The sequence below is a fragment of the Pelmatolapia mariae genome, linkage group LG15 (assembly GCF_036321145.2).
Source record: "Pelmatolapia mariae isolate MD_Pm_ZW linkage group LG15, Pm_UMD_F_2, whole genome shotgun sequence".
Taxonomy (NCBI): Eukaryota; Metazoa; Chordata; class Actinopteri; order Cichliformes; family Cichlidae; genus Pelmatolapia; species Pelmatolapia mariae.
In genome coordinates this window covers 34,476,365-34,490,674 of record NC_086240.1, presented here as the reverse complement: position 1 = coordinate 34,490,674, position 14,310 = coordinate 34,476,365, and the positions used below count along the sequence as shown (strand labels likewise).

The following is a 14,310-nucleotide window of genomic DNA, read 5'->3' as shown; positions in this document are numbered from 1 at the left end:
AAGTAAAATAAAACAGGTTACATGTTTATGAGCAGTGTTTTTTTTGTGTGTATCTATATAATGTATACCAAAATAATGAAGCTCAATAAAAGGTAGCAGGATGCTAGAGGAATCAACCATTTAAAAACATTTCTGCAGGTTGTGATGGTTTAGTCTCACTGAGCTGAAACACGTTGTAGTCCACAGGTTCATCTGATATTTAGTTATTAAGTCGTCAAAAGTTACAGCAGCACAAACCAAAACTAAAATTTCAGGAAGCTCTGAAATAAATATCCTCAACAGTTGAATTGCTATACTAGCCTTGATATATTACAGGGGGTGATCATGTGTAAAGCTCTTGAGCAGTTTACTTATTTTGTTTCCAGGGAGCCAGACGTTTTGTCATTTTTAAAGTGGTCTTGAGCAATAGCTCTCCAAAGGTTTCCAAAGGTCTTTTAAAGATTTTCTTTGGACTTTGGCTTTTTTATTCATCTCCAGTTCAGTCCTTGTAGCCAACTCTTTTCAGGAATGTTTTTTGTTATCGATTAAGCCACTTAACACTGACCTATGAATCATTCAAACATAAAAAAGGCACCTAACTCAAGGGATGAACCCACATTGTGTCTAAACAAAACAGCAAAGAAATTATTTTAAATTAAATCTTGAAACACGTATCCTTGAATATTTTGAGGAAACTGGACGAGTGGGAAATGAAAGAAGTGACCGGCCTAAAAATAGCATCTGAAAGTCATCTTCTTAAGAAATAGGGGGAAAAAAAAAAAGACCTGACACAAGAGCTGAGAGATGCATCTGGACCTTCAGTTGATCCAGCTACTGTTCGATCAAGTCTCTTCAGAAATGGTCTTAGTGGGAGGGTGGCTGTCAGGAAGCTGTTTTTAAGGAAGGGAAAAGGGAAAAAAGGCTGACACCTGCCAAGTTACACAAGAGTGAAGATCAGTGTCAACACACCTGATGGAGTGATTAATGTACATTTCAAATATCTGGTTCAATTCCTTCTCACTATGAGAGGTTGGTTTGGACAGGGTTTAAACCATTTTTATTTTGAATGCAATACCATCTGAAAAGTATCTGATTAGCTACAGCTTCAGTTTTCAGCACGCCAAAGATCCCAAACACATTGCCAATGCAGTAAAAGCAGGCCTGGATAGAAAAAATGCACAAAGAACCCAATCAGTCATGGATTGGCTTAAACCTAACCCTAGCCCGGACCTCATCGTTACTGAAGCATTGTGGGATCATCTTGACAGAGAACAGAACTACGAGCCGCTAACATCCAGAGAAGAGCTTTGAATGTCCTTTACACTATGGCACATATTTCCCATTTTCCAAACAAAATATAAAGAAAGAAGAGGTGGCTCAAGACTTTTGCACAGCACTGTACCACAAATGCATGCATTTGTTTGCTCCCCTTTAACTATTGGCAACTATAATAAGCAGATTTACTTTATTGCACAGACTGATTAATTTCTTATATATCACTTAAGTTTCAGTCCTTGTGTGTAGTTCGTGCCCTCTTGGGTGTAAGGTCTGTTTCTTTTGCTTCTTCATTTTGCACATGAGCACACTTGCAAAAATACGAGTCCTGATTCAGATCTGCCAGCTGCTGTAGTTTCCCACCTGACTGCCGCTTGGTGTTGCATCATCACATCCATCTAATGATTAATGAGTCTGCGCCAGGTGGTAACTTATTTCCACATGTTCAGATAACGTGCACCGTTATCTGAGACCATAAATGAAAACATAGTGTACAGTGTAGTCTGTGGTAACCTCGATGAACTGTTCGACAGCTGATGCCTTGTTTTAAACGATTGTCTTTCATTATGTAGATGGATGTTAACATGCGCAGTTATTAGAAATATGTCACTTTTAAGCAAGTGATTTTTATGGGATTTGTTTCAGTCTTTTTGCCTTTTCTTGTGAACATGCATGATATTCAACAACGGGTCGTGTTATTGCTTACATGTTGTTAGTGTCAGGTTGGACTCCTTTTTTGTTTGCAGAACTGCTTTTATTCTTCGTGGCATAGATTAAACAAGGTCCTGGAAACATCCCTCAGCGATTCTGGTCCATAGTGACATGACAGCATCGCACGGGTGCTGCAGGTGAATCTCCTGTTCCACCACGTCCCAAAGGTGCTCCATTTGAGATCTGGTGACTGTGGAAGCCATTTGATTACAGTGAACTCATGTTCAAGAAAGCAGTTTGAGATGATCTGAGTTTGTGACACGGTGTGTTATCTTACTGCAAGCAGCCATCAGATGATTAGTACACTGTGCTAACTGACACAGTCAGCAACAATACTCAGGCAGGCTGTGTTTAAACAATGCTAAGTTGGTACTATGGTGCCCAAAGCGTGCCAAGAACATATCCCCCCCACACCAAAACACCACCAGCAGCCTGAACTGTGGATACAAGGCAAGATGGATTCATGGTTTCATGGACCATTTACACCAGGGTCTCACCCTACCATCCAAAAGTCTCAGAGGTGGTCTTGCATCTTAGTTTAACTCATGGTTACTTGATTTACTGTTTTCTTCCTATCAGCTCAAAGCAGTCTGACTTTTCTCCTTTGAGCGCTTGCTTCAACAAGGCAACCATAGAGATGGCTGCGTGGGAAAATCTCAGCAATTCCTGAAACACTCTGAAATGTTCAGTCATCTTTCTCCCTCCATCTGATGCTCAGTTTGAACTTCAGCATGTTGTCTTGACCATGTCTATATGTCTAAGTGCACCAGAGCAGCTGCCATGTTAGTAATTAGATGTCAGCATTAACGAGCAAGTGACCAGGTGTTCCTAACAAAGTGGCCAATGAGTGCATACATACAGTATAACTTCTGAAATACTACTGGAAACTTTTGCACCGATTTGGCATTATAAAGACAGATATAAGTTTACAGACTTTTCATGGTGGACACTTTTGTGAAACTCATTACAAAGCATGTCTTTGAACATGCAGTGATATATTCGCTGGTCTGAAACTGGGCTACGCATGGTGTGAGATGCTGTGTGATTAAAGACCTGAAACAGGTGAGTCTCAGTGGGGTGTAAATGCACCTCTGCTGTTGTCTCACGTTTGTTACTGAAATATATTTGTAGCTAGGTGATCGTGCAGACCCCCAAAACTGGAGCTAAAAACTACACTGTACTCCAGAAGTCGTTTGAAATGTTGAATTAAAACCACACAGGGAAATAAACTCATGACAAAGTAATTACAAGGATGTGTAAAGGAGTGGGGATGGAGTTTATTGAATATGTATGGCAGAGGTCAGAGGAAAAGGCACGTTAGAGAAAAAAAAAAAAAAAAAAAAAAAGCTACAGTGGTGTCTTTATACTTTATTCTTTTACAATAGTGGGAGTGATCATCTTGCGGAAGGAATAGTATTTGCATTCACTGGGTGGTTCAATGTCCATGGTGGTGGTGCTAATCTTCTCCTTCTTGAAGCCTGCTTCGACCAGATGAGGCACCTGGGTCTCCTGGAAATCATTAACGGGAGGGGAGAGAGACGGTCAGCGTGAGGCGTCTCACGGCGTTATCGGCCTCTACACAACGCTCCTGTTTATCATTAACCTTCCAGTGATTGCCTCACCCAATCCAGGTGCTGTGCTACACTGACGAATCAATCGAGTCCTAGACTCACAGGCCTGAGACATGTTTATGAGTGGACCAACCGGTTCAATCTTCAGCTGATGTGCATTTTAAAATTAAAATCACATTTTATGAATCAATTTATCATTTGTAAATAGTGTTGAAATTACACGCATCTTTGTTTTTTTATGTGCTCGTCCTCCTTTTGCAACATAGCAGTTGCAGCTACTTTAACGACAGCAACAACGTTCCCAGTTCTGCACTGCTCGTTTTAAGCATATAACGCATTAGAAACTCAAAAGCAACGCAATTACATCTCACTAAATGTCAGTATGTCTATTAGCAACTGCACCAACCTCAAACATTTTCTCAATGTTGTCGTATTTAGTCTTGAGCAGCTCGCCCCAGGAGGTCAGGTTGCAGTAGGTGAGGACGCCACCGGGTTTCAGCAGCCTGTGAGCATGACCCTATAGAAGACACAAAAAACCCTCAGCCCTTCCTTATGTGTAAGCATACAAGGGATATATGACCAAAGGCCTCTCCACACTACAGATGAACTGATCTCTTCAAACGTAGGTCAGTCAAATTGTTCTACTTTCTTTACTTTATTCCTTGTGTGTAACTTACTGTAAGTATTTACAAGTACACACAAGTACAAGGTAGGTTTAACTACCTACCTTGATGAAATCAAACTGGTGAGTGTGCCATGTCTCCTCTGACAGAGGGTATGTGTCATACAGGATACCTGAGAGAGGAGGACAGTGTGTTAGCAGCAGGTCAATCACAGTTTTTAATGCACTTTTATCCTTTAACAAAAACAAAATATAACTCTTAAATGTGAAAACAGCTTAAGCTTCATCTGTCTCACCATCAAAGTGGTTATCTGGCAGAGTGGGGACAACATTTTCCCAGAGGCCCTTCAGAGGGACGACCTGCAGCAACATTAATCAGCACCGCCACATTTAAGGCCAGGAACAGTAAAATTTACTGTAAGCTAGTCCTGCATGCAGGTAGATCAGCTGACGTCTTAGTGTCCTATCGATTCATCAGACCTACTGACCTTGTGTGGCTGAGACTTTGCCCAGTTCTCCAGGCGGGCAAAGACTCCATCGTTGCACTCGATGATCCAGTGCTCCTCAATGGGGAAAGACTCGAGTTTGGTGGCAGCGATGGCCATGCCGAAACCAATCTCCAGCACCCGACCGCCTACGTTCAACACAGAAACAAAAGATGTTGCTAAAGATTTGGCGACATGAGTATCAAAGTATTTCTGCATAACTGCACACAGATGTGCTGTCAAAATGTCTTTTCCAGCTAAGCTAGGTTAGGGGGAGGCCATTATCATATTACCGTTTTTCTTACATGCGGTATCTTTACAGGACACGTCTGTGATAATTCTAGTACTGGAGCTGATTTTCATGATAACACTCAGACTTGTGGCTGAACAGAAAGGCCAAAGGGTTTAATTTCCTTTCAGAGTGGAATATAAATAGATGTGGGCTGAAGCCTTTTAGTTATTGCCTCACCCTTTCATAGGAGGTTTTTTTGTATTTTTGAAGATCTATCAGAGGAGCTGAGTGTTATTTTCACACTTTTCAATGTATTCATTTTTATGTAGTCCCAGAACAATGTGTGCAGATGAGGTAAAAATATCTAAAAATACTAATAAAACTTACTGAAAGTGAATGAAAAGTATCAGGGCTGTGCAAAATAACATTTTTACTTGTATTGACAGGTGAAAACATAAGAGCTACTGTTCCACATAAAGGTGAAGTCATTTTGTAAAACAAGTGGTAAAATTACAGTGTAAATGTAAAAAGACCCCAGTCTAACAACACTGTGCAATGGAAATCACACTGATTAAAGCATGCATTCAATAGAAGAACAATTTGAATCACCTAAACAAATAACACTTTCAAGTGTGAGAAAGTTGTGCAATTTTGCAAAATTGTGCAGACTGCTGTGTGCACATGCTGTCTGTGAGGTCATGTGGATCAGTCTATTTTCACATATAGCTAAAAGCGGATGACACCCCCCTCCCGCAGACTGATTTCTTGGCTCTGTCCCTGGAGTGAAGTAACAGCTGTTGTAGTACTCACCAGTACTGACCACACTGCCACATGTGCTCACAAGATCAGTAACCGTAAATGAAGAGAAAAGCTCAAATATGTGTGAAAACTCCATTCAAACTAAATAACATGTATGTATAGTTGAAAAATAATATCAACATACATTTTCCCCTGTTTGGTTTTCTCCCACGTGATGTCATGATTTTTCATTCATCTGACCACAGTTTGTTTTCATATAGTATCCTTTGGATGGCATCTAAGTGTTTACAAACAGTACGTGAGTGCCTGCTGTGCCGACTCCATACGGTGGCTTGTGACTCCATTATCGGACAAACCTCATGACGCAGAGTACAGTGTCCGACAAAGGACAAGCCACTTCATACAAGTAACCGCTTTTACCTTTTGAGGCAGCAACAGTGGCCAGGGAGTGCATATACGGCGTCTCCCAGCGCTCCATCACAGGCTTGCCCATGATCTCCAGGTGCGTGTCTGCGTCATTGTAGCCCGCGCTAGCGTCGTGCCAGGTGGCCTTGCAGTCCTCTCCCTTTGAGAATATGGGCTGAGCAGAGGTGGTCATTTTGTTTTGATGCAGTTCGGCTCTGGTGAACGGTTTGACAGGCCGGGTCTCCACACAGAAGAGGGAGGGGAAGGCGGGAGGTCGCGGTTTATATCTGGGTTAAAGTGCTGACTCGACGGGAGTTTGAGAGTTTGGAGCGCGCACACACACGTTCCAAGAGCTCCAAAGATCCTCTGACAACAAGATGGTTCACTCACTGGGAAATAACCTGTGTGTCAAACCTAAGGCGTGTGGGCCAGAATCGGCCCAACAGGGACTCCCTTTGGCCACCGGCTTTGGAAACTGTAAATGAGGACATATATTTTGGACTTCTTTTTTTTCTTATAGCTTTTTCTGCTGATCAAGATCCACCAGGGCAGGGGTGTCCAACTCCAGGCCTCGAGGGCCGGTGTCCTGCAGGTTTTAGATATCACCCTGGGTCAACACACCTGAATCAAATGGTTAGTTTATTATTATCAGGCCACTGTAGAACGTCAAGACATGTTGAGGAGGTTATTTGGCCATTTAAATCAGCTGTGTTGGATCAAGGATACATCAAAAACCTGCAGGACACCGGCTTTTGAGGCCTTAAGTTGGACATCCTGGTCTAGACAATAAGCTAGCAGAACTTTTTCTGTAATTTGACACATGAATTTCTTGGAATTTAAGTTTGAAGAGTCATGCTGATGGATTTATTTTTATTTACTACAGCAGCATTGTAGAAAAACTAAGACGTACTAATGAAACTCAATTTTGCTTTCTCATATTAACATGTCTATCTAAATGTGTAGTTAAACTAACCCCTAGAACCGGATTTCCTTTTCTGAAACCTCAGCATGTCTCAGTTTGAATATACAGATTTATATACACATGCTGGAAGCTTTTTGGTTTCAGTTTGTAATTCAAGTGGTACTGAGCAGTGTTCAGTGATGAACAGGCTTTGGTTGAATGCAAGTTAACAGTCCATGCTGAGGGGAAAAGCACTTGTAGAAATACAATCTCGAAACCTTCCCCCATAATCTGGGGATTATTTAGTTTGTAGTCACAGTTTTTTTCTGTACTTGTAAATAATGGCTAATACATGGAAGTGCAATCCCTACACTGTAAACAGGTTACTATAAATTTTTATAGTAGTGTAAGTTACCAGTAATTACGGTACGATTGGGGGGTTTTTTGTTTAGTTTTTTTTTTTTTTTTTTTACAATAAAATTGACAGCAGCCCGTTTGCAGTGTACCCAACATATAGTATTTGCTGGTTACACCAAAAGTTGTAGACCCCAGAGTCAGAGTTGATGCCTTTAAAACTGAGGAAAATTCCCAGATTGACAAAATTATTTTTAAACACGCTCCATTTGAGGACAGGAAATAAAAATAATAAATGTCATAAAACAAGGTTTTGATGCAGCGCTTTTCCACCACACTCAGCCAGGCAGATATCGTGATGTTGTTATTCAGCCGCACACACTTAACATTAAATCTAAATTCCAAAAGCAGCGATAAACCTGTGGGATCCCTTGGTAGCTGTGTGCACTGTCTGGTTAATTATTCAGGATCAGCAGTATAAAGTGATGCTAAACATTACATATCCAGGAGAAAATTAGCCTCAATAACTGGTGTAGAAATGTCCTGTTTTGAGTTGAGTGTAGGATCCAGAATTATCAGCAGAGTGAGAGGTGTTTCTTTTGCTCTGCTCTCCTAATGGACATGCTGAAGTTAACCATTGCCATTTGCTCTTAATCACAAATGCTGCACATTGGCTCCTGTTGCACAACATTGGAACAGTCCAGTCAAAGGGATAAGCAGATTAAAAGCCACTACTCTAAGAAGTAGTTAGGCCTTTACTCCTGCATTGCAAACAGATTACTATTATAAATGTGAGCTTAATATTTGTTTTGCATCCTTCAAATGATCAAGTAAATACACTTCCCCAGATGTTTTGCCAGCTCTGCTCACAAACTCAAATACTGCAGGAACTCTTTACAATAAGCTAAATAGTACTCACATGTTTCCACTGGAGCTTTGATGTTATGACTGACAGAATATTGTGTCCAAAACTCCATATACGTTATGTATGTGTTATATACATTGTACATTATATTATAGGAGTACGATGGTGTTATTGAGCTAACTAACAGTGACACATCATGCTGTGAAGGAGTATTAGAGTAACAACAATCATAACAGTAATAACAATCATTTGGATAAATGCGAGAATTCAGCGGGTTCATGCAGTTTCTGTAATGTGAGTGTTTTCCATCTGAGTGAGTCTTTGGATTTTGCACAAACAAAGATGTTTTGGGGGAGTGTGGAGAGCAGAGCAGAGCAATCGACTGAAGATAGGTTGCAGCTGTAATAGCAATGGATTTATCATAAAACTCCTGATTAGCACAATGGGAATAACTTCAGGATCTTCATTCATTTGTTTCCCACCAAGGACTTCCATTTAACTTCAAGCTTATAAACCCTGTGTTAGCCAGCGTCACTAGCCTTTTCCTATTGGTGATACAGGCAGATGGTCTTCTTTTGGTCAGGCCCCTCTGCCCAGGTTACTCATCATCCACTTCACTCCCATTAGGTGAGGCAGAGAGGGACTGGCTCCTCGGTAAGAGTCCTCACCACATCATGTTTTCATCCACCTACCTCTCTTTCTCACATGAGGCACTTGATTTGTTCTGCCTTTGATATGTGAAACAATAAAACATTACTCTTATTCTGCAGCACTAAAATGCAGTCATGTCATGGACCCACTAGAGATCTTTTCAGGAGATTTACCTCCAAAATGTCCTACTCTGGTTGGGCGCTGTAGGTACTGAATTGCAGTGAAGAGCGGATGTCAGTTAAGGTTGTTTTAAAACGTCATACTTTTCACAGTCAATACAAACACGTTCATATCTTCAGATGAGAAATTTCTAACTGGTCCAGAGTTTTAAAATAGAACCTAAAGGGGAAGGTAGCTCTGATGCTAGGTCAGATCAAATCACAGCTGAAAGTTTAAAAAGCATCTCAAGAATCAGGCTGGTGTTGCTCTTTATGTAACAAACTTTTATTAACACGTTTCTGTCTTACATCCTTTATTATTCATTCATAAAAACATAAATCTTATGAAATCTAATCTTATAGGTCTTACTTATAAGATTAAACTTACGTTTTAAACTTTTCTATTAAATCTATTGTTGCTTTAAAAATTGTGCTATAAATTTAAAATCGACATGGACATAAATTACAGTTTTTCCAACCAAACATATGAAAGCAAAAAGTCGAAATTAACTACAAGATAATATTATTTAAAATGATTATGTGCATTTTAATACTTTGTTACAGCTGTAACAAACTGTGGAAACCGGCCCTCTAGTGGCAGTGACAGTTACTGACAGGTATTTAACTATTGGCAGCAGGAGTGATCAGAATGTGCCTTATTTTAATAAATGCAAAAATAAATAAATACATTAATTAACAAAATCCTACAAGCTTAATTAATTTAAACCTGTATTATACTGCTATAGGCTTGGTGTGCTGGGGGACTTTGCATGATGCACTGAGCGTTTCTTATAAACTCACCTGTTTTCTCTCTCCATGTTTTCAAATGCCACTACAACGTGTCGTTTAAGTTTTTCTACTCTGTCAAGCAGTTTGTGCTTTGTTCTTGTTGACATAGGGAGATGCCCTATAAGTTAAAGACTCTACAATATCACAGAGAGAACCCAAACAATCAGGCGACCTCCTGTGAGCAAAATACTTGGCAACAAAAGGAAGGAGAAACTCCCTTTTAACAGGAAGAAACCTGCACCAAAACCAGGCCCAGGGAGGGGCAGGATCAGGACCAGTTGGAGGTGAGGGGAAGGAGACAGGACAAAAAAAGCCTGGGATATATTTATATATGTGTATATACATATATATGTATATATATATGTATATATATATATATATATATATATATATATATATATATATATATATCGCTCACATTTATAATAGTAATCTGTACAAGATCAACAGGACCCTACGAGCCTTCATCAGGAACTCAATGGGGATGTGGCGTACAACACTAGAGGCCAACTCCAAGCCCATAGCACAAGTCACCATCAAGTGCAGGATCTACCAAGGAGATGCTCTGTCCCCACTGCTGTTCTGCATAGGCCTGAACCCCCTCAGTGAGATCATTAACAAGACTGGCTACGGATACCGACTACGGAACGGAGCGGTTGTCAGCCACCTCCTGTACATGGATGACATCAAGCTGTATGCCAAGAGTGAACGAGACATCGATTCACTGATCCACACTACCAGGCTATACAGCAATGACATCGGGATGTCATTCGGGCTGGAGAAGTGTAGTCGGATGGTAACAAAGAGAGGGAAGGTAGTCAGAACTGAGGGGATTGAACTACCAGAAGGCAACATTGCAGACATAGAGGACAGTTACAAGTACCTGGGGATCCTGCAGGCGAATGGGAACCATGAAGAGGCCGCTAGGAAAGCTGCAATCACCAAGTACCTGTGGAGGGTCAGGCAAGTCCTGAGGAGTCAGCTGAACGGTAAGAACAAGATCCGGGCCATCAACACCTACGCCCTGCCCGTGATCAGGTACCCTGCTGGGGTAATAGGCTGGCCAAAGGAGGAGATAGAAGCCACTGACATAAAGACAAGAAAGCTCCTTACCATGCATGGAGGGTTTCACCCCAAGTCCAGCACCCTGAGGCTGTACGCTAAGCGGAAGGAAGGGGGCCGAGGACTGGTGAGTGTCAGCACCACAGTCCAGGATGAGACAACGAACATCCAAGAATACATTGGGAAGATGGCCCCAACTGACCGAGTGCTCAGTGAATACTTCAGGCAGCAGAAACCCAAGAAAGAGGAGGGAGACGAGGAACCATCATGGAAGGACAGGCCCCTGCACGGTATGTACCACCGGCAGATAGAGGAGGTGGCTGATATCCAGAAATCCTACCAGTGGCTGGACAAAGCTGGACTGAAAGACAGCACAGAGGCACTAATCATGGCAGCACAAGAACAAGCTCTGAGTACAAGATCCATAGAGGCTGGGGTCTATCACACCAGGCAAGACCCCAGGTGCAGGCTGTGTAAAGATGCCCCTGAGACAATCCATCACATAACAGCAGGGTGCAAGATGCTAGCAGGCAAGGCATACATGGAACGCCATAACCAAGTGGCCGGCATAGTGTACAGGAACATCTGTGCCGAGTATAACCTGGAAGTCCCGAGGTCAAAATGGGAGATGCCCCCAAGGGTGATGGAGAATGACCGAGCTAAGATCCTGTGGGACTTCCAGATACAGACGGACAAAATGGTGGTGGCTAACCAACCGGACATAGTGGTGGTAGACAAACAGGAGAAGACGGCCGTAGTGATTGATTGTAGCGGTTCCGAATGACAGCAATATCAGGAAGAAGGAACACGAGAAGCTGGAGAAATACCAAGGGCTCAGAGAAGAGCTCGAGACGATGTGGAGGGTGAAGGTAACGGTGGTCCCCGTGGTAATCGGAGCACTAGGTGCGGTGACTCCCAAGCTAGGCGAGTGGCTCCAGCAGATCCCGGGAACAACATCGGAGATCTCTGTCCAGAAGAGCGCAGTCCTGGGAACAGCTAAGATACTGCGCAGGACCCTCAAGCTCCCAGGCCTCTGGTAGAGGACCCGAGCTTGAAGGATAAACCGCCCGTAGGGGCGAGATGGGTGTTTTTATATATATTTATATATATATATATATATATATATATATATGTGTGTATATATATAATATCTCCATAGTAACGCTGTAATAACTCATGGTCAACCAGTGTCCCAGTGGTAACCAACCAACAAAAACATTTACCCCTTCTTGTTTTTCCCACAGCGTTAATCTGTGCGCAGCACACAGCAGGAATGACTGTGAATCTTTTGCTTTGTTTTGTCTTGTTATTTCATTGTGAGAAAGAGGCAACAGCAGTGCAGAGCTTTATGGTATTATGGCAACTGTCAGAAATGAATGATGCAAGACTGACTTTCATGACAGCCTTTCCACAAAGACTGCAGTGCTGCAAAGCTGCCTGCTGACCATTGGATCTGTTTTAAACAGCATCAGTTTTAAACAGCATCAGATTCATAGTAGCAGTAGTAGAAGTGGTTATGGCTACTACTACAGATCAGTATTAACAAAAATGTAACCACACTACAGACCAGGAAATATTGGACCTTTTAGGATCGAAAGATAAGGGCTGCAATTACACAACTCAGTGACCACTGACTTTTCATTTTATTGGCACTGCTTTGTGTACAAATAGACTTTTAATTTGTCTAACAAAACTCGTGATGATGACATGATGTGCTGTATTATCATCATCTTCCCCATTTAAGATCCTCTTCAAATGAGAGAAAACACAAGCTATTCATAAATGCACGTGGAGAATGTAGCTGATCATTGTAACTCTGAGATTACTGACGACTAATAATTAGTGAGTACAGAGTGAGTATGCTTGCTGCATATCACCATCTCCCGCTCCTGCTCTTTTATAACTCCCTGTTAACACAACAGTACCCATTTCAAGCGAGCCAATTTCCTCTGAGAAACATGATCAGCTGTTTTACCCCCCACATGCAAAGCAATTTGAAAGAAAAATTGGCTTCAGTCCCAGCGGAGAGTGCGTTATAAATCTTGACATGCTGATTTGTAACCTCACTTTGTCCTCCAAAAAGGAAAGAGAGAGAGAGAGAGAGAGAGAGAGAGAGAGAGAGAGAGAGAGAGAGAGAGAGAGAGAGAGAGAGAGAGAGAGACAGGAAGAGGATCTTCCAAGGACTGAGTGAGAAGGTGAATCTCTCTGACATTCACAGTTCCCACAAGAATATTTAGGAAAGTTCAGGGAACACAACCACATGGGGGTATCTGCACACCTCTATGTCTCTATTTTCATTGTTAATTAGTTCTTCAATTATTGAATGTTACAAGTTACACAATTTAATGCCTTCAATGAGAGTAAAGGAGGCAGCATGTGTATAAATTATGAGATGTACATGAAGTACTTTTATGTTTTATAGTGAAAGAGCTCGAGTTTTTTCTCTCCTGACAGATTTTCCATTTAATCCGATATGACTTGGATGCAGGTTTTGTTGATCCTTCAGAGAGTGTTGCCGGCTTCATTTAGAATAAATGTGCGATGGGGAGTTATACGATATACAGTCTGGCGTTCTCATAAAGCATATTTTTCTGTAATGATACCCAGAAAAATAATGAGGTTCAAAATAATACGTTCAACAAAAACCTGATTTGTCTGATTGGTGGTTAATGATTGTAGTGGGAAAATGGTGTTATTACAGCACTGAATAATATCAGCATGTCTACATACAACGAGGATATAAATGCAGAGAGTTAGTTTATTTACAACCACACACAGGAGCACATAATACATTACTGAGGGTAGAATAAGTCTAATTTGCCAGAGTACTATTAGCAGCATAAGCACACTCTGTTCAGAACACAGAAGAATTCAATCATTTAAAAAATAAAATAAAATAATGGGCATTGTGCATGTAAAGTGTTATGTAATCACACATCATGTGTCACCCCTGACACTTGGATTTGCATTCCATGTTTAAACTGTCACTGCTGTCACTTGTGTGTGGTTTTATTTAAAGAGCCGTTGTCACGTCACCATCTGGTTATCAGGCACAAATATTGAAGTAAGGTCTGAATTTGCATAAAATTTGTTGTCTGCGAGGAGGAAAGTTGATTTTGGACCTCTTCTTTGCTGTAACATCGCTGGAGGCTGAGCTTACAGTTTTTAAAAACTAAAGCACTGTATGTAAATGTCTCGAGCCAGCTTCCAAGGAGTCAGACTTTAATGTGGTCATAAGTAATAGGATTTCTGAGGGTTCAAAGTTTTTCCTTGGACATTGGTCACTTTATCACTTATTTCAGTCCAGTTCTCATATCTGACCATTTTTGTGAACCACTCAACATTGTCCTATGGATCATTGAAGTGTAACGGGCACTTAACTCAGAGAATTGGTGTTGTGTCTACACATAATAGACAACTATCTTTAGGCACTTGTAACAAGCAGCCTATCATAAAAACACAATTTGTTTCAATTGCTTTAGTTAAATCTA

General features: G+C 41.3%; 1 protein-coding gene across 1 annotated transcript; it reads right to left on the bottom strand.

Moving 5' to 3' along the window:
• Positions 1 to 3,239: 3,239 nt before the first annotated feature.
• Positions 3,240 to 6,519, bottom strand: gamt (guanidinoacetate N-methyltransferase). Its single transcript, XM_063495399.1, has 6 exons — positions 6,055 to 6,519; positions 4,647 to 4,792; positions 4,455 to 4,518; positions 4,264 to 4,331; positions 3,943 to 4,053; positions 3,240 to 3,474 (listed from the first exon to the last, which is right to left on the bottom strand). Exons 1-6 carry the CDS (start codon positions 6,230 to 6,232, stop codon positions 3,334 to 3,336), a joined length of 708 nt encoding a protein of 235 aa, XP_063351469.1. The 5' UTR covers positions 6,233 to 6,519; the 3' UTR covers positions 3,240 to 3,333.
• Between the last annotated feature and the right edge of the window lie 7,791 nt (positions 6,520 to 14,310).